Raw genomic sequence first — 22347 nt, forward strand, 5'->3', positions numbered from 1 at the left:
GAATAACATTATCATTATCACAGCTGCATACAGGTCCACTTACACATCCGTGGTTTTGGTGAGCAGGTATATTCTAATTTAGCCGATCCCGTAGATCCGTGTGAAACTCGCTCAGACGACTGCGGAACAATTCTCACCCGGACCGTTCACTGTTTCTCTCCGGAGCCATAACAGAGGGGCACATATTTCTGGGAGGAGGGAAAGAAGAAGATGGCAGGGGCTAAAGTAAGTTACTGTGTTTTATTTTTATTTTTTTTAATGAAATTGAAGAACTTATCACAATAAACAGCCTTAGTGTTCGGTAACGTTTGTTGGTTTGTTGAGTCGGTGGTTTGCAGACGTTAGGAGTCTTTCGCTGAAGCGCAGCGACATGTTGAGACATGTTGAAACGGATGGTTGTGTTGTGTTGAATGTATACAAACTCAGTCTGTAGCAGCTGTGACAACATGGGAACAAATGGCCTTAAAGTGACACCTATGAGAAATTAAAACATCTCCTTGTCTGCGTTACCACGAATGTGCTGAACCAAACAAGTCGCCTTGAATTAAAAACCTAAACTGTGTGATTGTGGTGTTTGTTCTGTGCAGTCTGCCCTGGTGCTGTGCATGGATGTGGGGTTCTCCATGTCCAACTCTGCCCCGGGTGAAGAGCCTCCCTTTGAACTCGCCAAAAAAGTCATCCAGAAGTTTGTCCAACGTCAGGTACGTTTACACATTTATTAAACAGGGAACAAATCAAAACTACTGTCATGAGAGGTCTCTGTCATCTTTTATGCACACTGGACATGTCTTTTTGTCTTCTGACAGGTTTTTGCTGAGACTAAGGATGAACTGGCTTTAGTTCTGTTTGGCACAGATTCCACCAAAAACCCCCTGGCCCAGGATGGCCAGTATCAGAACATCACCATCCACCGCCACCTCATGATGCCTGATTTCGAGCTACTGGAGGAAATTGAGAGTCAGATCCACCCAGAGAGTCAGCAGGTCGACTGTATCCTTTTGCTTGATGTGTTTGATACTTTAAAAAAAAAATCTTTTTATTTTTAAGTCACATAGGTTTGAAATTTACATCTAACTGACTTTTTGTGTTGCAGTGGAAGAATTAGTAACAGGTGAATACAAATAACAGTTTTCATTCTCAGGTAACATTGATTGGTGTTATGAGATGACTTTTATCAGACTCAACTTAAGGTGTTTATTGTTATATTGCAATTTCACACCAATGTGATCTTGTTTTGTGAGGTATTTAATTTTCTGGGTCAAACAGAAAACAGACATTCCTGTTGGATTATTTTTTTTATCAATTAACAATTTCTCATTTGTTTTTCCAGGAAATGTATTACATCACAATAACGAGTGATATTGTGATATAAATTCACATGTATTATGACAGAAGCTTTTATAGATACTGTTCACTTCATAACTTCCAGGAAATTTTCTTTTTCTTCCTTTCACACCAATTGTAATAATACAAGGCTTACACAAAGCCCCTCAGTGAACCTTTTCACTGCAGGCATTTGTACTAACTTAATAACTTTACTGATTGCTCTGCTCCATTTAAATGCCCCAATGAGCTGCACATAGCCAAATAGGCTTGAGTAGATGTCTGTATAGACACAGTATTATAAAATACTGGTGTGGGTAGAGGGAACAGTGTGTGTGGGCTTTATTGTCTTCTCAATATTTACCACAAAAACAACTTGAGAATTTAAATGATGAGTCCACTTTTCTAACTATTCCATGGACTTCCTCAGCAAATAGAACTTAAGATAAAGTGGACTTTGCATTTACAACGGTTACCACATAAAACAATGTATAAGCATTTGACTCCAGAAAAAAGTTTGCTTTAGATCCCAAATTCAGAGTTTTTACCATGAAATAACTATAAGCTCAGTGCAAGGGCTAACAGGTTTCACACAGCGCCTCATGTTCCCGGATGATCAGTGAGAAAACGTTAGCTCCCTAACTTCTGTTCAACAGGGCTGGATGCTGTTGTTGTCTGCATGGATCTGCTTAAGACAGAAACCAAGTAAGAGGCTGCCTGTATCTCATATCTAGCTTCACTGTGCTGAATGAATTACTGGTTTTCGGTGGCGTGACCGAAACTGTGTTTGGGCTTTCTTTTCAGTGGGAAGAAGTACGATCGCCTCAACATTGTCCTCCTGACTGACCTCAACACCCAGTCCAGCTCAGACCAGCTGGATGTAATTATTACCAACCTTAAACAAGCTGGCATTACCTTGCAGTTCTTGTAAGACTCAAACATATTAACAATGTATAATTTCAAAATATTTATTGATATATGTGATACAGCAAAAAAATGATAGTTCATTCTGCTGATATCTGACACTTTGACAATATTTGATTCACTTGTTTTAAAATGGGATACACATTATTTTATGTATTTCTGCATAACTTCAAACACAGGCACCTTTGTCTTGATTCACCTAACACTTATTGTACACTTATCAGTCACTTTGCATAGTTTCCTGACATTAGATCACTTTTATGATTCCTTTTGCAATTAGTTTTCTTTACTCTGGTTTTGACTATGAACCTTTACGTTGCCAGTTTGCCGTTCCCTGTGGAGGATGATGACGAGGGTGGAGGGGATACGGACAGAAGAGACCCCAGTCACTCAGGGACAGGAAAAGGTCTGTCCAGGGAACAGAAGAATGGCCTGGACATGGTGAAACACGTTGCGCTAAGTCTGGATGAGGAGGATGGTCTGGATGAAATTTATACATTCAGGTTGGAAGGTTGTTATTAAAACTAGATAATTATTTTCATGCCTTACTTTAACTTTTTTTCTTGTTAGTCTTTGGATTTCTACGTTAAAAATGTGTTAATGCTCTTATTGTATGATGTCTTTACGTGTGCTTCACTCCTGCTGTAGAAATGCAATCGAGCAGCTGTGCATGTTCAAGCGTATTGAGAGGAGACCCATGGCCTGGCCCTGTCAGCTGACGATTGGCAGCTCTCTGTCCATACGCATTGTTGGGTACAAAGCTGTAAGTCGCGAAGTGCACTAGCTGAATGTCAACTACATACTTATTACATAGCTTTATTGAATGCTCAGTTCTCATCAGCTTAATTATAATGAGCCAAGAGGCCCAGAAACCAACCAGTACTCACACACTTGGACACTTCCTGCTCCAAGTTTGATGTGTTTCAGTTTGTTTGGCATAATTTGTATGTAAACATAATCATAACAGTGTAGTTTTGAAGTCTGGTTCATAGTTTTAGTTTTAATATTAATTTAGGGAAGGAGTTTCAGAGTTCACCTTCACCTGCACAGAAAATAGATCATCAATAATAGTCTCATACCGTTGCTAGGCAAACCAGAAGTTTTTCCTCTTCCACAAATACTAACCATCATGTCCAACAGGTGACAGAAGAGAAGCTGAAGAAGACGTGGATCACAGTTGATGCTCAAACATCCCTCAAAGAAGACTTGAAGAGAGAGACTGTCTACTGTCTGGATGATGACAATGAGACAGAGGTGCAAAAGGATGATACCATTCAAGGTGAGGAAGTTGTTTGAAATCAGTGTTTACTCCTCAGCACCCAGTGAAATCACACACTGAATTCAATCATCACTTAAGTTCACCTCCTTCTCGCTCACAGGTTTTCGTTATGGAAGTGACATTGTTCCCTTCTCCAAAGTTGACCAAGAGCAGATGAAATACAAGCACGATGGGAAATGCTTTGCTGTTCTGGGCTTTACTAAACAGAGCATGGTATTGTACTTTTTATGACAGTGTGATCGAGTGTGAGATCTGAAAGGCATTCAGTAAACCAAATTTGCGTTTCTTTTTATTGTCTGCTCACAGGTACATCGTCATCACTTCATGGGAAATCAGGTCATCAAGATCTTTCCTCCCAAGGATGATGAGGTGAGAATAGAGTGAACCGGATACACTGCTTTTGATGGCATAGACATATATTGATACTGACCTGCTTGTGTCTGTTACGCTGTGTCTGAGCAGCATGCAGGAGTGGCACTGTCGGCCCTCATCCGGGCACTGGATGAACTCAAAATGCTGGCCATTGTGCGTTATGCCTATGACAGACGCAGCAACCCTCAAGTAGGAGCAGCTTTCCCTTATATCAAGCAGGACTACGAGGTGAGTCCTAAACATGCTGGTTTCAAGTTTATTCTCTCGTGTCAAATAGCACAGAGGTAACAGTCCATCCCTCGTCTTCCCTAGTGTCTGATGTACGTCCAGCTGCCCTTCACAGAAGACCTCAGACAGTTCACATTTCCTTCTCTTGAAAACAAAAAGTTAACTCCATCAGGTACTGTTTCCGCATGTCATGTTCATTCAAAGTATTAACTCTTGTTGCTTCAAAGTAACACTTGATGAAGCACTTTTCAGAAATTTCACTTGTGTGGTACAGTCTCTGGTTCCTCCTCACACGTTAAGATATGCAGCTCATGGAAGGACCCTGTAATTCACTCACAAACTTACATGATTAACAGCCAGCAGATTCTCTGCAACAGGGATCTGTTCATTGCCAGACCAATTCTCCTGCTAAGGCCTGCTGATGTAAACTTGTCCATGTTGCCTCCTACAGGCACAGAAAGTAAAAGCTGCTGCAGTTTTAACACTACACCACCACTTTTGCTGCCTGTAGATGGCACACGTCTGCATGTTTACATGTCAACACGCAACTGCTGTTACATCTACGTCTGGCACAGATTCAGAACTGTATGACCGATACTGACTGGTACTGGTGGAAGAAGTTGTTGAGATATTTTAGTGAAGTAAAAGTACCAATATTGCTGTCAAAAGAAAAAAAAAACTCCATTACAAATAAAAGCCCTACATTCAAAATCTTACGTAAAAGTACAGAAGTCTTGGCAGGAAAGTGTACTTTTAAGTATCAAAAGTTAAAGTACTAAAATGTAAAATGGCTTCATTCAGAGTGTTATATTTATCTTACACAATAGTACTTCATAGTGTTTAACTAGTACTGATTCACTGACTTACACTGAGTTTATATTAGCAACATTTTAATGTGATCAAGGTGGAGCTAATTCTAACAACTTCATATGCTGTGGGGTAGTTTAATCTAAAAAGAGTATAATAACATTTTATAAATTGATCATTTTATTTGCTGGGCTTTTTTATGGTGTGCATCACTGACTTTATATATGTGTTAAGAGATACATAAGTCAGAAGACTTCAGTGACCAAAGGTTGAATAGACTTGAATGGGCTGTTGTGAATTTCTTCAGACAAGCAGCTGGCTGCTGTGGACTCTCTCATTGACTCCATGATGTTGGTTGGGGACGATGAGAATGGAGAACAAAAGGACATGTTCAAAGTCCACCACATTCCAAACCCTGCCTTCCAGAGACACTTCCAGGTACTGCAGTAAAGTTTGTATTTCAGATATACAGCACTGCTATTCTGAGTTTGGGCAGATGGCAAAAGTGAGACAGATGGAAAAAGCTTTCATCTGCCTGAATAGAGCTTCATCAGCTAGAGGCTCTTGATACCAAACCAGAATTGCTTCTCTCTCAGTCACCATCTGTCTCACCTTCTTTACCCGACCTGGCTTTCAGTGTCTGCATCATCGAGCAGTGAGCCCCGGTACCCCTCTTCCCCCCATGGAGCCGTGGCTGAAGGCTGCTCTTGAGCGCCCTGAGGTCATCAATGAACGTTGCCAAGCTCCACTAGAGGAGATGAAGAGGAAGTTTCCTCTCACAGAAGTGGAGAAGAAAAAGAAGCTGAAGACAAGTGCCCAGATTTTTGGCAAAAAGTAAGTTTGATTCAGTATGGTGGTGGGTCTTTAAATGTATAAGGCAAGGCTGTTCGTCATGTTTATCAGCCGTGACAGCGTGGCTGGTATTGTCTTGTGCATGTAATATCTCAAAATTGCCATGAGGGAATTTCCTCAAATTTGGGGTCGTATTATAGAAGGTTCCTATCTTAAGTCTTAAGTTGAGATAGGAAGCGTATAAGATAGGATTTTCCCAGTTTGGTATTAAGTAAGTCCTAACTTTAGGAATCCTGTCCTATCTTAACTTCATCCTATTTTATCTCAAGTTAGAAAATCCTAAATACTCAATCCAAAATCGGTCATCGACTTTAATATCTTTTACCTTGCAATGGTTGCTACTTTTCTCATCTCATCTCACTGAGGCATTTTTGTGATCTGCTGTGGTAGCCTGTTTAAACTAACAAGCGTTTTTGTCATCAAACCGTAACACATTGTTTGGGTCTGCCATAAGTCTCTCGATGAAAATTTTCTTGGTTGTGTAAAAGCAATAAAAAAAAAACAGTGATATGGATTGAACAAGTTAAGTACCTGGTGGGAAAATGAAAGTTAGGACAGCTTAACAGTTATCCTTAAATTAGGAGAGTTTATTTAAGATTTTGAGAAGTGAAGAGCTTGTGTAATACACTCTCCCTACCTTAAGTTAGGATAGGAACTGACTTAGAAACTATTCATCTGGAATAGCTTTTAACCCTTATTACCGTGTTTCATTTAGATGTTTATTTTATATGGTTCATATGGTTTCATGGTAAATTGATGATAGACATTATCTTCACGTAAGGCTTTGTTTTGTTTTGGGAAGTTACAAGTCACATGACCAGAGTTTAGCAAAGGGTATGACCCTTAGCTCTGGGTCAGAGCAGCGGGTCAGAATCACCATGGATGCAGAGGAGGGATGTGCAGCTCCAGGGTGATGTTGTTCTGGATGTGACACACACTGTTATTGTCTTTGATTTGTTTGTGTATGGTTTTGTTTATGTACCTTTGACAATGTGGTGTGTTTCCCATATTTTTGTGTAATTTGATTTTTGTTGTGTTAATGTGGTTAGGCCCGCTTATATGGACACTTAAGAGACTTTAAAACTATGGAGAGAGAGAGTTTTCACAGTGTTATCTGATGTCGTCATCTGACAGGAGAGAGGGAGAGAAAATAAATCTTCAAAAGACATCTCTATCAAGAATGGCCAGTATTTGTTGGTCCAGTGTTGCTACAGTGACTGAGCTGTTAAGATATAATCTGCAAGTTAGGAAGTTTGTGTAATATGGCGCCTGTAGGCTCTTTCTGTAGCTGGAACCACCATCTTTTGAGTACAGATTCTGTTAATGTGATAGCATCACAGCCGTGCAAGATGCAGTCCCTAAGGATTGAGATCATAATGAATATGGGTGTGGTCTCACCCATAGTACTCATGTAATAATATTGTAATAACAACTAAGTACTCATGAGTCAGACTATCAACATATTGATGAATCACAGCTGGTGTGATCCCACCAAAAAATGGTCTCTAGTTGTCTCTGTTATTGCAGCACTGAATGTGTGTGTCTGAGGTTTTACTGATTACATAAATAATAGTTACCAAAACTATTTTCAGTATTATAACAGACCCTTTTGTGATTTACAGCTCTGAGGAGTCGGATGCCAAGAAGGTAAAAGGAGATGAAGAGGAGGAGGAGGAGGAGTATAACCTGGCTGACATTGCTGAAGGCCCTGTTACTTCGGTGAGAATCAGGGGAGAGCTAACCACCAATAATCACCTATTTCAAATAAAGTATTTCACGGCTTGTTTGAGCAGGCATACTTGAAAATTTCCATTTCACTTCAGCCCTGACTAATATTAAATACTTAACCAGGTGGGAAGTGTGGATCCAGCCCGAAACTTCCGCACTGTGATCAAGCAGAAGAGTCTTCCCTTCGGAGAGGGTGAGGTCCAGTTTTTCTGTCTTTTTCCCCCGGCGGCTGGACTGATAAAAAAATCTTTCTAGTCAAGACTCATGTTCATTCCTTGTAATTGCGTTTATCTCTTTGTTTGGTTGTGGTGACCCCTGTGTCCTTCCCAGCCTGTCAGCAGCTGACTCACAGGATAGAGCAGTTGCTTAGCAACAAGAACACACAGTACTACATGAAAAGCATCACCTGTATCCAGGCTTTTAGAGAGCAGTCCGTTAAGGTAAATAAACATTCACCACCTGCCATTTGGGAAGTGCATGATGATGTGGGGATTTGTGTTACAAGAGTTTGTATGAGATAATCTTAAAATATCAGAGCGCATGGAGATTGAGTCAACTTGAGGAGATTACAGTGAGTCTGTTTCATTTCTTGTGACTTGAACTGAGGCCAATTCTTGCGAGAGTGTGCTTATGTGTCTGCATATAGATTTGAGCTTTTAGGAGACATCAAAATGGATTTTGAGTGTTTCATGTCTGTTGCAATTCAGGTGGGAAATGCTGATCTGTACAATAGCTATCTCCAGTCCCTGAAAAGGAGCATCCCAAACAGAGGGCTAGAGGTCTTCTGGGACCTGCTTGTTCAAGGTATGATAAGCCTCTTTACTTGAGGCTGCAGAGTTTCTCTCAAATCATTCCTCCCTTGGGATGAGATGACATTTTTTGCATAGTTTTGTGAGCACAAAATGAGTAAATAACACAAAAATGGGAGCTGACTGATGCTTAAATATGCCACGCAGCCTGAATCACAAGTCTTCAGTGTTTGTGGGCTTAATTATTACTGTTCGACAGATGCCATAACTTTGATCAGCAAGGACGAGGTTGACGGAAGCACCGTGTCCAAAAATGAAGCTAATCAGGTGACTTGAAGGATGTTTCCCATTTTTGTAGAGAAACGAGTTATAGTTATATTTTAAATTAAGGTGATCTTGAGACCGTCCGTATTACTGACTAAAGCCTATTTGTCCTCAGTTTCTGGTTCCTGAGGAGAAGAAAGAAGAGGCGGCTCCACCACCAGTGGAAGATACAGGAGATGTTGATGACTTGGTAAGTATTGGTGTGAATGTCTTCTGTGACAGGCCTTTTCAGGTTTTAAATGTTTAACTGATGTGCCTCAAAGTCATGTCAAAACAATTTCCTGTATATTTGCAAGATATGTCTCAGTGTGTTTCTGATAATGCGTCTGGGCTATTGAGACCTCAAAGCTCCAGTCTTTCTTTCTTCCTCTTCCTGTGCAGCTGGACATGATGTAAGAAGGGAGGCAGTGGGAGTGTCTTAAGTGGACATGCAAGAAAAGAGAAGAATGCTATCATTCAGCCCAACCAGACCAGACCAAACCAATTTAGCCGTCCATTGTTCTGCCTCCCATTTTGGAGACCCCTGGTATACTTTGTAACTGGTGATGTTAGTAATTGCATGCAACACTGCACAGAACAGGGTTTAACTAAACTGTTATTTACACCCGTACTGTTTTAGAAGACTACTATTGTGTTTATCATTTACCAAAACTGTTGAGGTCTTTGGGTGTGTTTTGTCTAAAAATGTCTTATCTCAAAATTATGGAACATTTTATGTTTTGTTATAATTCTAATGCAAATTAATGGTGGATACAGTGAATTTAAATGTCAAGATTCATGTGCACTAGTAGCATTTGGGACTTTACAGGAAACAGCATTTCAGCGTCCAACAAACTGCAAGTTTTATTATCTTTGATCAGTAAAGCTTAATAGTTGAAGACTGCTCAACTTGTACTATGTATTTGTATAACAAAATACTGAGGATGAATACAGTTGCCGTGACATTTGAAAATTGTACAGTGCATAGTAGAATCATAGTAAACCAGTATCTCATGTTTAAAATGCTAGATAAACAGCAGTAGCACCAGCATGATATTCGGGCCCACATAAGCAGGGTCTCTCTTCAACATACCCACTGAATGAAACGGTCAAACAAACTGGACCGAGACAGATCAGAGATGTCTGTTCCTTTAAAGATTGCGTCCTGGTCACCCATAGCCAGCTTCGCTAGGACTTCTTGGTCAACGTCATTTCCAGTGGCTATCACTGTGGAGACGACCTGTGCTCCACGCATCGCACTAACGGCCTCCTCCAGGTTTCTGTTGTCAGTGATGCCGTCTGTGATGAAAACAAATGAAACCTCTGCGTGGCGTCTTGTGTGGCGAGCATTTCCTTTACCCAAGATGTTGTCGATGGCATGAATGATGGCAGGCCCCACGCTTGAGGAAGTATCCAGGTAACTTAAGCGTGCTATGCCGTCATTAATGACAGCAGAGTCATGTGTGAGAGGGAAGGCTATATTGTACTCGTTCTCCTTGCCGAACTCTACTAGTGCTAATCGGGCTCGCATGCGATCAGTCCTGCTTCGGGCCAGTCCCAGTCTGTCTGCCACCTTCAACACAAATTCACGGACGTGCCGGAAGTTCTCCGTCCCGAGGCGCTCTGAGCCATCTAGTAGGAATACCAAATCCACTGGCCTCTCGACACATGGAGCTACATCAGGTTCTACAAGGAAAGAAAAATCACTCGCTGAGCTGCACTCCATTTAAACACTGAACATAGGTTCTAGCCACAACTAACACCTACCGGTTTTACAGGGGAGATCAGGGCACACAATAACTGGCTCTGGAAGGGAAATCACATGGATATAGGTTAGACAAATGGTCAGATGGACCAGCTTTGACATTGTGCTGAGTGTGTTGGTACAGGCTTACCTGGACAGAGCACAGTCTCCATCGTTTCTATGAAGTCCTCAGCCACCAAGTCAATGTAATTTTTCATCTCAGTGACACGTTCCTTCTTGCCGCATGCTATAGACCCCAAGATCTCATCATCTTGTTCCTTTTTAAACATATCACCTACCCCAATGGCATTCACCACCACATTGTCATCGTCACAAAGGTACTTGAGCAGATCCTCGTCATCGCGCGGGTCAAAGCGGCCATCTGTGATCACCACCACCGATACTTTGGCTCGGGATCTCTTGCTGTCCCTGATGAGGGTATCATAAGCAAATTTGAGAGCCGATGGTGTGAATGTGCCCCCAGCGATCCACTGTAGCTTCTTCACTGCCGTTTTAAAGGCAGACATGGAGTTTATGTTGGGGTCATCGAGACGAATAGCCTCAAAAGTCCCGTTGTGACTGAACTGTACAACTCCAACTCTTGTGCCTAGAGGAGAAAGACATGTCAGGAAGTACAAAGAAGAAAAAACAGCGTTTGTCGAAACGTTCAGATACAGATGAATTGTGAATTGTGTTCACATCAGTTTGAATGTGAATTTTATAGAGTTAAGTATAAATATTAACTGGTAACTCTTTGGATGGCTGACAATCTGTACTTTGTTGTTATTGTGCAGTCAGTGTTGTTAAGAGTACTGGGGCCTTTCCAAATATTTTTGGCTGTAACTGTATATACAGCAGTGGATTAAGTGATTCAGTCTTTGGAAATGCTTAATCTCTTGGGGCAAACTCTACCTCTTGTCACTTGAAACTATTTCTGCAAAAGGCTTTACAGGGACATCTGTGCTGTGTTTTAGTTCGACTGTACCGGTTGGTGACGCAGGGTCGTTGGCCATAGAGCCCAGCCTGTTGATGGTGTTGATAACAAAGTTCTTCTCCAGGGTGAAGTTTGTCAGCCCAACACTCTCAGAGCTATCAATTACAAATACAATGTCCAGAGCTCCACAGCGCTTCTCACAGTCTGAGACAAAAGACACAAGCATTTCTCAGCACACTGAAATATACTGACACCAAAGTATTAACTCGGCACTCACGCTACATGTCTGTATGATGGTGTTGATATTTGCTTACCACAACAACCACAGGTCTCCCTCATGTAAGTCATTACATCACAGTCCTGCAGTGACAGGTATGTAGATTAGATGTAATACAACCAAAGAAATATAGATAATGTAGTATTAACAAAACTGTAAGGTTTACTCACAGTCAGGCCAGGATCGCCTGCTGGTCCAGGGCCACCCTACACACACGCACACACGCACACACACACACACAGAGCAATGTAATTGGATCTCAGATTTTCTTGCATGGTCAAGTCATCATTTAATTGATTCCTCTGTTGCTTACATCAGTTCCAGGTTCTCCTCTGGGTCCTCTTTCTCCTGGCTCACCTGACTGGCCTGGCTCCCCCTAAAAAGAAAACATTTTTTCACTTCACAATAACTTATTTCCGGCGCAGTGCTGAATTTCTTTAGAAGCTGTGCTCTGGAGTTGATGCCTGACCCTGGTTAAGCCCAGTTCTTTGTAAATGTTGCTAATTCTCCAGAAGACTAAAGCAGAACATACCAAACCATGTTTTTAATTTCTTTAATTGTGTGTTTTATGAAATGCTTCCAAAGAACTAACAATCCCAGGGGCTAGAGCCACCACATCTTGAACAGTGGAATGAACCAGTTAAGTGCTGACGATGGTTTACATACATATGCCACCAGTCCAGCTGGTGCGTCACATGAATTCTTGGGACTGTTGTGGTGCCATTGTTTGTGATATGTCCAAACATGAAAGCAGCAAATTCACAGGTTAATTCTTCATCTAAAATGAAACATAATGTTTTCTCACTCGCTTCATAAGGAAAAGTGATCACAAATATAAATTTTTTCTATTTAACCTTTTATTGGTGTCTAGCCAAGCAGATATTGTCAGTTTTAATCTAAAAAGACGTTTTTAGATACTGCCCCCTACAATTTGTGCCTCAATCAAAACATAATAGGTGAATAAAACTTCATTTGTGGTGGACAAAGTGTCTAAAAATTCAACAGGAATTACTCTGTCCAGAAACAATGACCCTATCACTCAGGAAAATCCACACTCCTGTCTACTGAGGAAAGGGTCCCAATGAAAATTGATCTCAGTGAGGTCTGTGCATCATCCTGACTGCCCGGGTCATTGTTTTTGGAAAGACATGTTGCTTTTGAGCTTTAAAATTACATAGTGGTTTTTCAGTAATTTCAGGCAGAATCAGTATCTCAAAACTTGAGCAGTAAAATGAAGGCTATCTGCGTGGGTAGATACCTTTACTGGTAAGTGATTATGTTTTTCATAATTTGGGAAAGTCTGCCATTTAAAACCTTTGAGGCTGAGCACAGCATACAGTTTTAAGGGTTGCATGTCTAGAGGTATTCCTGTTGTATTCATTGATCTTACAGGTTCTCCTGGTAATCCTTTGTCTCCTGGCTCTCCTTTGGCACCACAGTCACCTCTGCCCCCCCTGGATCCTCTCCTGCCTGGATCACCCCTCTCTCCCTGGAGCAGAATTATTTTAGACTCAAATAAAAACATTTAAGGCGTGCAAAAATTTGATGAGGTAAACAGAGAACCATACAGTGGGTCCTCTCGATCCAGGATAGCTGAATCCTTGTCTTCCTTTGTCTCCCTACATAGGAAAAAAATGATCATCAAATGTTGCGATTTCTTTAATGAACTTGATGATCAGAAAAGTTCAACTCTATGCCAACCTTTGGTCCAGGGGGTCCAGAGTCTCCCCTTGGTCCAGGATCTCCTGGATTTCCCCTGGTGCCCTGGAACCACAGAGGATCACATTCAATGAAAGCTGTACAGTCTACAGTTTAGTGCACCCAGATATTATATTAAGAATCACCTCAAAACAACCTCCAACAATAAACAGTTGGTGTTAATGATTATGATGTATGATGAACAACATACATTTGCTCCAGGGCTGCCTGGTTCTCCTGGCTGACCCCTTGGTCCCGGGAGTCCTTGGTCTCCCTGGAAAGGAAATGGTAACAGAAAATAAGATCACCGGGCATCACATTCACTGCAGCCCACACACAGTACTGATGCTCATGATTTTTTGCACAATACTGGACACATTTTCTGTAAAACAATTTCCTAGGAAAATGTGTTTATAATAACAGACTCTGGCTATTTTGGCAGGAGACCCAGACCCAGACCTCCAGTATTGGAGGTCTCAGAATACTTGCTGAGTTCTTAAGAAGCTGCTTAATCATCACTCTGCCAAAATCCACCCACAGCACAATCCCCTCACCTTTGCGCCCTTGAGTCCGTCTTCCCCGGGCCGACCTCTGCCTCCCTGTGGCCCACGTTCTCCCTGGAAAATAAATGGATGTGTCGGAATTTGCACCACACCATTAGTCATCAACCAGTGTATAGAAAAACACAACAGGAACTGCATTAAAGCTATTTCAGAACAATTTTCTGGAGAATCTGATCAGCAGATGTCCTATAGCAACACAGAGGCAAATTATCCTGGGCATGTTCATGTTTATGAGCTTTCTCTGGAAGAATAAAACGCTGCCTGGAGGTTTGAAACTCATGGGACTCATTATCCTGTTGAAATCTCTGCTCAAGTCAACAGAATCCACTGCAATTTGTCCGAGTTTCAAAATAAGTTGTTGTTTGGCTTTCAGATCACCAGCACTGGCTCCCTTTCCCTCATGTTCTCCACCATTTGCTTTTTCAAATGACAATTACAGTAAGTTGAGTCATAGCTTAGATGAAAAATATGCGTAGTATTGCATCTGCAAATTTGCCAGGGTTTTTAAAAAGGAAACTCCCCCCAATGCAAAAAACCTGCTCCGAAAACAAAACTGAAAATGCAACAATTACAAACAGATTACATGAATCAAAGTATATATATATATATATATATATATATATGTAGCTTTCTCTGAGTGCTGAACTTACTTTCTCTCCTTTTGACCCATCAGATCCTGGTGCTCCCTTTCCCCCAGGGTCTCCTCTCCTTCCCTGTTAACATGTATTAAAAAATTATTGATAAACTATGATAAATTCTCACAAGAAGAAAAAAAAACAACTTTTATTTCGTAAAATAAAAGTGACATACCCCCTCTCCTTTTGGTCCGGGTAAGCCTTTTGGTCCCTGCGAGAGTTTTATTTCAGAATCAGCTTTGTAACAACAAATTACAATAGAACAGAAATAATTATAATGAAGAAAATAATGTTGTCTGTACCGGAATTCCCCTTTCTCCTGGTAGCCCTGGGTTTCCAGGATTTCCTCTTTCACCCTAAAGAACAAAAAATCAGTCCAGTGTTTTTTAAGTCAAGAAAAACCTTCATTTCTGGGTGGTGTTTTCAGTTGTGTTTAATCTCAAGGTTACCTTTGATCCTCTTTCACCCTGAGGACCAGGGGGGCCCGACTTCCCAGGGAGGCCATGGTCACCCTAAGCAACAAACAAAAATACATTACTTAAGACATTGGCTAATATACATTTAACATGTCTAAAAATCTACAGCGCCAATGGATGGAGAGACATCTTTGCTATTCTTGTATCTTTGCCATTTATGGACAAAAAAAAAAATCAAACATCAAAAGGAACTCTTCAAAAGAAAAGAAAGAAACTGAATTTGAACCATTAGGTTAAATATTCACTAAAAAGCCAGGATCTGTCATATCAAAATATACACTTTGTGTTATTCTATGTATGGCATTCAGCCAGGATTCAATTCACAAGTGGATGTAGGCCACGAATCTGAAAGCCCAAAAAACCCTGGATGAGAAACTTTGACTGACATGAAGAGGGTACTATTTTGAAGCAACACATCTATAATACATCCATGGTTTGTCTGCTATGCTGTGGCCATTTTAAAACACCTCAGGCTCAGCGTGTCACACTTGACTCTGTTCATCTAAGATAAGTATTTCAAAACCTCCGCTGCTTTGGCTACATTCATGTAACACTATCCAGGTTGTAATCATGAGCAGCTGAGTGGGAAAAAGCATTCAGCCCCCTGTATGTAACTCCAGGTCTGAGATATGAGAACTCAGTGACAAGAGCTCTGGTCAACCAGTAAGTGGGTAAATAGCCCAAAAGCCATTTTTGCTCAAAGTATAAATCCTAATAAACTCCAATATTAACTCTTAAGATAACTTAAGCTAACACACCAAGTTGAAATAGAGTTTTCCTGTTTATGAATACATAAATTCAGCAGTTAAGGTAATGTTTACATTAACATGGTAATCTCACTTAATCTCACTAACATGTAGAAAACTTTGTTCGTACTTTGTGACATTTGAGACTTTTTGCTCCAGTCTTTGTCTATGAGAAAACTAGAGAGGGCAATGTTATCACTTGAGTGAGAAGCTGTCTTTTAAAAAAGTGAAAAATTATTCTGCTCTCAGTCCTATAGTTTTAATGTTCATACACCAAATGTTCCCACAAGTCCACTTTCTCTCAAAGTCTAAAGATCTGAACAGGCGTTAACAGATGTGGCGTTCTTACCCTAAAGTATTGGGGAGACCACTTATTCACTGTCACTGAAACTGAATCTTTCACTTTTCCCCCTTTTTAACTTAAAAGATTTAAACTTTTACAACAAATTATTTTCAGTGTTGTGTGTTCACGCCACACCAAATCACACAAGTGTGTGGTGTTTGGCTCGTCTGACTGCACTGTTGCCTCACAACAAAAAAAGGTTCCTTGTTTGATTAAGCTTGATAATCAGACTGAATTCTCATTTTGTTTTTATTTTCTTTTTCAGTCTGACATGGTGTTTGTGTTAGGTGATTTCTGTTTGGGAGTAGTTGTATTTTGCCCTAACAAATCAGTGAGTACCAAATCTGCCTCATCAATATCATTTTTGGTTGATGCAGACACATATGAGCAGTTAACATTTTCGTGCTGATTGAAGAATTGCTACTTCTGTAAGTCACCTTATAATACCTTGTATAGCTGCTTCAGTATCCACATTTATTGCCATTTTTCTGGCTCTGACTCATGGAGATGATTTCCTCATTTGCTTTAAAAAGGTTTGATTGCTTGGTTCCTTTCCAGCCATGAAAACAGAATTTAATGTGCACAACACTAGACTTTTTGAAATTGCTGAAAATACTAGAGATGGACTGCACTTCAGAGGTCTCGAACCATGCTTTCTTTCCTCAGAAAAACAGTTCTTCTGTGCATATCATGTTACTCAGCTGCTCTAGCAGCTGCTCTAACAGCCAAGCGACATTACTCTGGAAATGAATGATGGGTCTTCAAGGTTCTGTGATATGCTACTTTTTTGGTTAAAATGAACATGACGTGTTAAGTTTAAACAAACACAAATTTTCCTGCAAATACTTTGCCTTTTCTAGTTGCAGCACTGTCCGGTTATGATTTGGATGCATTGGGAAAACTAAAGCCCTCCGACTGTCTGCACTGAATTTCATGTGAATCCATCCTGTTACTTCAAATATTTCACTTTGGACTGACAAACCTCCAACATTACCATCAGCAGCGTGCCAACTCAAGATCCTAGTTTTGATTTAATACAGACCTTTTCTCCTTTGTCACCAGGTGGCCCAGTGCCACCAACTTCTCCAATGTAACCACCAGGTCCCTTTGAGAGACAAGAACAAAATTATTAAGTAGTCTAGTAAACCAGTAAACAGCTCTGTGGCTGATGGATTGAAAAATTAACCAGCCATCCATTATCTATACCGCATATCTGTACAAGCCACATACATCTTTTAATTAACATGATTAAATAAGATGATTCGAATAGAATTGGACCTGTTAATAATCTTACCGAAGATAAACTTTCTCACCTTAATCAAAATATACAGTGAAGACAGTGAAGACTAGGGCCTTGACATTAACATGTGAAAAATAAATTTGTATAATTAGTGAACTCACTTTGTCACCTGGATCACCTTTGCAACCCGGAGCTCCAATTCGGCCAATTTTACCCTGAAGATGTCAGAGACACAATAATATCATATCAATATACTGAAAGTATAAGAGTCATGGTTGACTGTATATTTTTCTTAATCGTATGAGACTCACCTTTTGGCCATCAGTTCCATTCCTGCCAGGTAGTCCTGCCACACCCTGAGAGTTTGGACATCAGTGAAGACAGAAAATGAACTACAGCTGGCAACAGTGTTGGGTGTGGTAGGATATAAGAAGAAAATGTGTATGGACACATAACGTTAAAAACATTATTTACCTTTGCTCCGCTGGCTCCGATTTCACCCTGATAAAGTAAAACAGACGCATTAATCCAAATAAAACTTATCTCAATATGACAGATGAACAGAAAAGCAGGAATATAAAGATTTAGCTCTCACCTTGTCACCTTTAAAACCAACCTCTCCCTTTAAAAAGGCACAGAATGACATGTTATTAAGATTTTTAAAAAATGGCACCTTAGATAACTACATGGCACAAAAAATTATCAGCCTGAGCAAACCTTTGGACCAGGCCGTCCGATTGGACCTTCAATCCCAGGATCACCCTGAAATATGGTAAATTATAGTCGGCATTAAAATAATGATACAGTCGTTTTAAATAGAATTTCAAATGTAATAATGATTTATAGATTATTAAATTCCTCTAGACATAATTTCTACCTACCTGTCTACCCTTTTCACCTTTTGGCCCAACATGACCTCTGTCTCCTTTTGTACCCTATAAATAAGAAGAAATATTTACATTTTAACAAAACAATATTTGCTGCAAGCAGAAATATACACACCTCATTTTTTATTCACTTGTATTGATTTTGTTATTCATTACTCACTTTTGGACCTCGAGGCCCTCTTCGTCCAGGAATCCCAGGAGTCTCAAAGCATTTATGTTCATAACACTACAAGATCAGGGAGGAAAATATAACAATATTAAATGTGGTAATATAAGAAAACAAAGGGAACCAGAGAGATTTGGTGTCCTTTTTTAAACACTAGTCTTGTTAATAGCATAATACATACACATACTCGTTCTTACCTGTGTATACGCTTGATATTTCTGCAAAGAAAAGACAGCAGTAAGTGAAAGTCCCTGATGGTTATACTGTAATTACATCTGAATCAAAACATAAGTGTTCAAGGCAAGAAGAGAAAAATAGATCAGCTCACCATGGCTTTTATGATACGATCGATGGAATCAGTCTTTATCTTTGGTCGCCCGTCAACAATGTCCACAGCTATGTAGTCGTCACGGTAAAGTTCCAGGGGGGAGTTGGCGATCTCTGCCATCCCTAATTCATCGATGCTTCTGGACGCTGCCACAGAGAAAATCTGGATCCCTTTCTCCCTGGCCCTCTCAGCCATCGTCTTGATCCCCCCACATGGATTTCCTGTCACGTGGCCATCAGTGATGACCACGGAGAAGAGAACTTCCCTCGGCCCTGAGAAGTGCTGGGTAAGTTGGTGGGTCATGTTTTTCAGGGCGCAGTCGATATAGGTGCCTTTGCCCAGGTATTTGATCCCACCGAGGTTCCTGATGAAGTTCTCCTTGGACGTTAACTGGCTAAAGACTATCTGCCTCTGGGAGAAATGCAGGCCTCCTACGGACCAGGTGATCTGGATCTGGCCCTTGTACTCCTCGTCAGCCAGCCTCTGGGCAAAGATCTTGGTGAACTCTTTGATGTTTTCCACCAGGATACCTGGCGGGGACTCCTGTAAAGCGATGGTCTCTGAGGTGTCGATGGTGAAAAACAACTTGATGGGACATTCAATTATCCTGTCTGCAGGAGAGAGGAGTGACTTAAGTGTAAGCACCTCTGCTGCACAGTTCGTTGCCTTTGACACAGATAACCAATGCAGTGGTGGAATGTAAGTAAGCACATTTACTCAACAGCTGTACTTAGGTGTAAATTTGAGGTATTTGTACTTTACTTGAGTATATTCTTTTCATGCCACTTAATACTTCTCCACCACTACATTTCAGAGGAAAACATCAAAGACCTTATAAAATACTTTGTTATAAATTAAACCACCCAATATTATCTACAAGTTTATTAACTGATCGACGTAACATGAATTAGCAAATTTTTTGCCCAGCGTTTCAGTTATGACGCTGTAGCTACTGCTTAGCTGTGGACTGTTGGTTGGACAAAATAAGTACTGTGAAGATGTCACAGCTCAATATTAAGTAGTTAAATATGAGCTCCACCTCAACCTACTACAAAAAAATGCTTACACCTTAATGCACGAGTTGTAATAATCTAAGCAGACCTTTCTCTGCATTAAGTTTAAGTACATTTTCCAGATTATACTTACATTCTTTTCAATCCAAGACTTTTAGTAGTAATGGAGTATGTTTACTGTGTAGTGTTTGTACTTAGTAGAGGATCTAAATACCTTTTCCACCACTAGTACTTAAGTATGGCTTTGAGGTACTTTTACTTTACTTAAGTTAGTTTACTTCATTTTCAATATATTTCATAGGGAAATACTGTACTTTTTACTTAACTAAATTTTTTTCAAAGCTTTAGCTGACAACTATTTTTCAGATTAATATTTTCATCAGTTGATACATTATGATGCATTTAGATTTAACAACCAAAATGTATACAGCGATCAAAATAAGATAATATGATAACGTAGCACTAACAGGGAGTACTTCAATGAGTACTTTTGAACTTCATTTTGTTGCCAATACCGCTGTACTTTTACTTAAGTAGTATTTTGAATACCAGACTTGTAATGGAGTATTTCATAGTGTGACAATGGTAAATTTACTTAAGTAGAGGATCTGAATACTTCTACTGCTGCTTCTCCCACCACTGAGTACACAAAAACCTCAAGTCTTATAACAATATAATCATATTTTATTAAGCTGAAAAGTACAACAGTGGAACTCACTCTCACAACCTTTAGGTCTTGGTGTGGGCTCAGGTGGAAGTGGAGGTGGAGTTGGTCCTGGACTGTCACCTCGCCCAGGTATTGGCCTGGGTCCATGAGGGGTCAGCCCTTGAGGGACTGCAGCTTGGAGCATGCACAGAAAAATGAACCTTGAAATCATCCTCATTTTTCTGGCAACCTCTAAAAAATAAGAACAGAGAGGAGTGGACAGTTGTTGAAGGCTTACTTTTAACTCCAGAGCTCCTTTTAAATGCAGGAAATAGCTGTCAGACGAGTGAGTCTTCACAGAAGGCGTCTCCACAGAGCTCAGGAATGTTTATCGTTGTTTTAAACAATGTCAGTGAATAACCACACTGTGTGGAAAAATATTGGAGTTGCGGCTCAAATGAAAATTTTTGTTGTTGCATCCCACCTGTTTAGTGAGGCTGAAATCCAGAGACGAGGGTTTCCAAACTAGTTCATGTCAAGAACCCCAACACCCAAGGAAGACCAAAGAGGACATGGATGAGATTTCGTTTAAGGAAATAACCTCCCAGAAGAATTGAGTTTGGTGGGAGCTTATAAGACAGCGGTTTGTGCTGTATAGAAGTGGAAGACTTAAACTGGAAATGCAGAAGTCCCTTAAACCACAATCAACAAATTAAACAGATCTTAAACTGTTGGTTTAGTCAGACCTCAATCCACAGCGGGACATCCCAAACTATTTCCTGTCAACAACATCAAAACACCAAGGAAACAGTGGCGAACTGCAACTGCACACATTTACTTAAGTTGTGTACTTCAGTACTTCTTTTTTTGAGGTACTTTACTTGAGTATTTCCATCTTGTGTTACTTTACACACTGCATTTCACAGAGAAATAACTCCACTCTACTATATTGATTTAACAGATAACAGGCTTTACATCCAAAATATGAGCTCGTCTCACAAAAATGATGCATTGTTACTGATTTAACTACCCTACAGAATTTAACATAGTCCAGTTTAGCCCCATCTCAACCAGCCACAACATATACAGTACACTGGTTATGGACAATGCATCAATAGTTATGGTCCAACATTATATAATAACATAACGCTCTAAACATGGCCATTCTGGATGATGAGTACTTCTTATATTTTTGGTGCTAATAGGTTTCATGCTGTCTTCCAGCATGGGTCCACATTAACCCGCACTGGCCTGGCCTTTTTACACGGTAGGTGCTCTGAATAATCTCCCTCTTCATACCACAGGACTGTTATTTGTCTTCCAAAAAAAACAAAAAAAAAAACAAAACCACTCACTACAGCTTTAAAGTCAACGACTGAGGATTTGATCATTAGGGCTGAGAATCACACACATGGGGCTACACCAAACTAAACTTTTAGAAAAGTTCAAATAAAGTGTACTCACCGCGACAACAGGACTGGGAAGGTGAAATCCAAGCTCCGACTCTGAGGCTTGTCAGGAAATTCAAGCAATTTCCAGAGACTGTAAACAACAGATAATCATCTCAATCACAGCGCTCCCCGTATCAGCGGGCTCGGTCGGGCTCAGCGCGGAGCGGGAGGGGCTTTTATTCTGAAATGACGCGGGGGGGGGGGGGGGGGGGGGGGGGGGGTCTTGATGTTCAGCCGGGGGTCCGCTGGGTGAAACAACAGCTGGACTCAAGAAGAAGGAGAGCACAGTCTCCAAAAAAAAAAAAAAAACCACGAAGAAGAATTCTGGAGAATAAAGTGGCTTTAAATAAATATAACAGTCTATTCATCTGGCGGATCTGACAGAATAAATGTCACAGTGTCTCAGGCTGATTTCTGTCCAAACAGCAGCTTTACAAACACAGCAGCTCCACATCCTTACATGGAGAGGGCTGCATGCACTCACTCTCTGTTTATGTTTCAAGACTATACAGCAAGAGAGATGCCATGTAGGAATTTAGCTGCTGCAACTCTCCAGAATTTATACTTTGAGGCCATTACTCGATTGGTCCATTAGTCGATTACCAGAAAATGAGTCTGCAACAACTTGGTAATAG

General features: G+C 40.5%; 2 protein-coding genes across 3 annotated transcripts; one reads left to right on the forward strand and one right to left on the reverse strand.

Moving 5' to 3' along the window:
• Positions 1 to 73: 73 nt before the first annotated feature.
• On the forward strand, positions 74 to 9469 carry xrcc5 (X-ray repair complementing defective repair in Chinese hamster cells 5). The gene is made up of 21 exons (XM_071465886.1): positions 74 to 225; positions 588 to 701; positions 807 to 990; positions 1980 to 2028; positions 2128 to 2250; positions 2571 to 2750; positions 2896 to 3010; positions 3388 to 3526; positions 3627 to 3739; positions 3833 to 3895; positions 3989 to 4126; positions 4211 to 4298; positions 5241 to 5371; positions 5571 to 5767; positions 7408 to 7504; positions 7637 to 7706; positions 7844 to 7953; positions 8221 to 8317; positions 8522 to 8589; positions 8702 to 8776; positions 8968 to 9469. The coding sequence occupies exons 1-21, from the start codon at positions 211 to 213 to the stop codon at positions 8980 to 8982; spliced, it is 2181 nt and encodes a 726-aa protein (XP_071321987.1). The 5' UTR covers positions 74 to 210; the 3' UTR covers positions 8983 to 9469.
• Positions 9412 to 22121, reverse strand: LOC139611201 (collagen alpha-2(VI) chain-like). Of its 2 annotated transcripts, none has more exons than XM_071465671.1 (28): positions 21726 to 22121; positions 20334 to 20513; positions 18603 to 19213; positions 18472 to 18492; positions 18269 to 18334; positions 18103 to 18156; positions 17939 to 17983; positions 17817 to 17843; positions 17696 to 17722; positions 17533 to 17577; positions 17383 to 17436; positions 17024 to 17086; positions 14866 to 14928; positions 14719 to 14772; positions 14592 to 14627; positions 14432 to 14494; positions 13773 to 13835; positions 13430 to 13492; positions 13222 to 13284; positions 13089 to 13139; positions 12911 to 13009; positions 11834 to 11896; positions 11691 to 11726; positions 11558 to 11603; positions 11295 to 11447; positions 10461 to 10916; positions 10333 to 10371; positions 9412 to 10251 (listed from the first exon to the last, which is right to left on the reverse strand). In XM_071465671.1, exons 2-28 carry the CDS (start codon positions 20497 to 20499, stop codon positions 9650 to 9652), a joined length of 3129 nt encoding a protein of 1042 aa, XP_071321772.1. In that variant the 5' UTR covers positions 20500 to 20513; positions 21726 to 22121; the 3' UTR covers positions 9412 to 9649. The 2 variants fall into 2 exon arrangements, with proteins under 2 accessions (XP_071321772.1, XP_071321860.1); XM_071465759.1 differs by having other exon boundaries at positions 20343 to 20513; positions 21726 to 22004.
• Between the last annotated feature and the right edge of the window lie 226 nt (positions 22122 to 22347).

This window comes from Trachinotus anak, unplaced genomic scaffold (assembly GCF_046630095.1).
Source record: "Trachinotus anak isolate AG129_WGS33_773 ecotype Australia unplaced genomic scaffold, CSIRO_AGI_Tana_v1 ptg000001l, whole genome shotgun sequence".
In the NCBI taxonomy this organism is placed as follows: domain Eukaryota; kingdom Metazoa; phylum Chordata; class Actinopteri; order Carangiformes; family Carangidae; genus Trachinotus; species Trachinotus anak.

Coding starts and splice junctions, on each gene's coding strand:
- xrcc5 (XM_071465886.1), top strand. Junction 3,896..3,988: donor TTCCTCCCAAGGATGATGAG/GTGAGAATAGAG, acceptor GTGTCTGAGCAG/CATGCAGGAGTGGCACTGTC. Junction 7,954..8,220: donor TTAGAGAGCAGTCCGTTAAG/GTAAATAAACAT, acceptor GTTGCAATTCAG/GTGGGAAATGCTGATCTGTA.
- LOC139611201 (XM_071465671.1), bottom strand. CDS start 20,499: ATGAGGATGATTTCAAGGTTCATTTTTCTGTGCATGCTCCAAGCTGCA. Junction 18,493..18,602: donor ATCGTATCATAAAAGCCATG/GTGAGCTGATCT, acceptor TTTTCTTTGCAG/AAATATCAAGCGTATACACA. Junction 18,335..18,471: donor AATATCAAGCGTATACACAG/GTAAGAACGAGT, acceptor CTGATCTTGTAG/TGTTATGAACATAAATGCTT.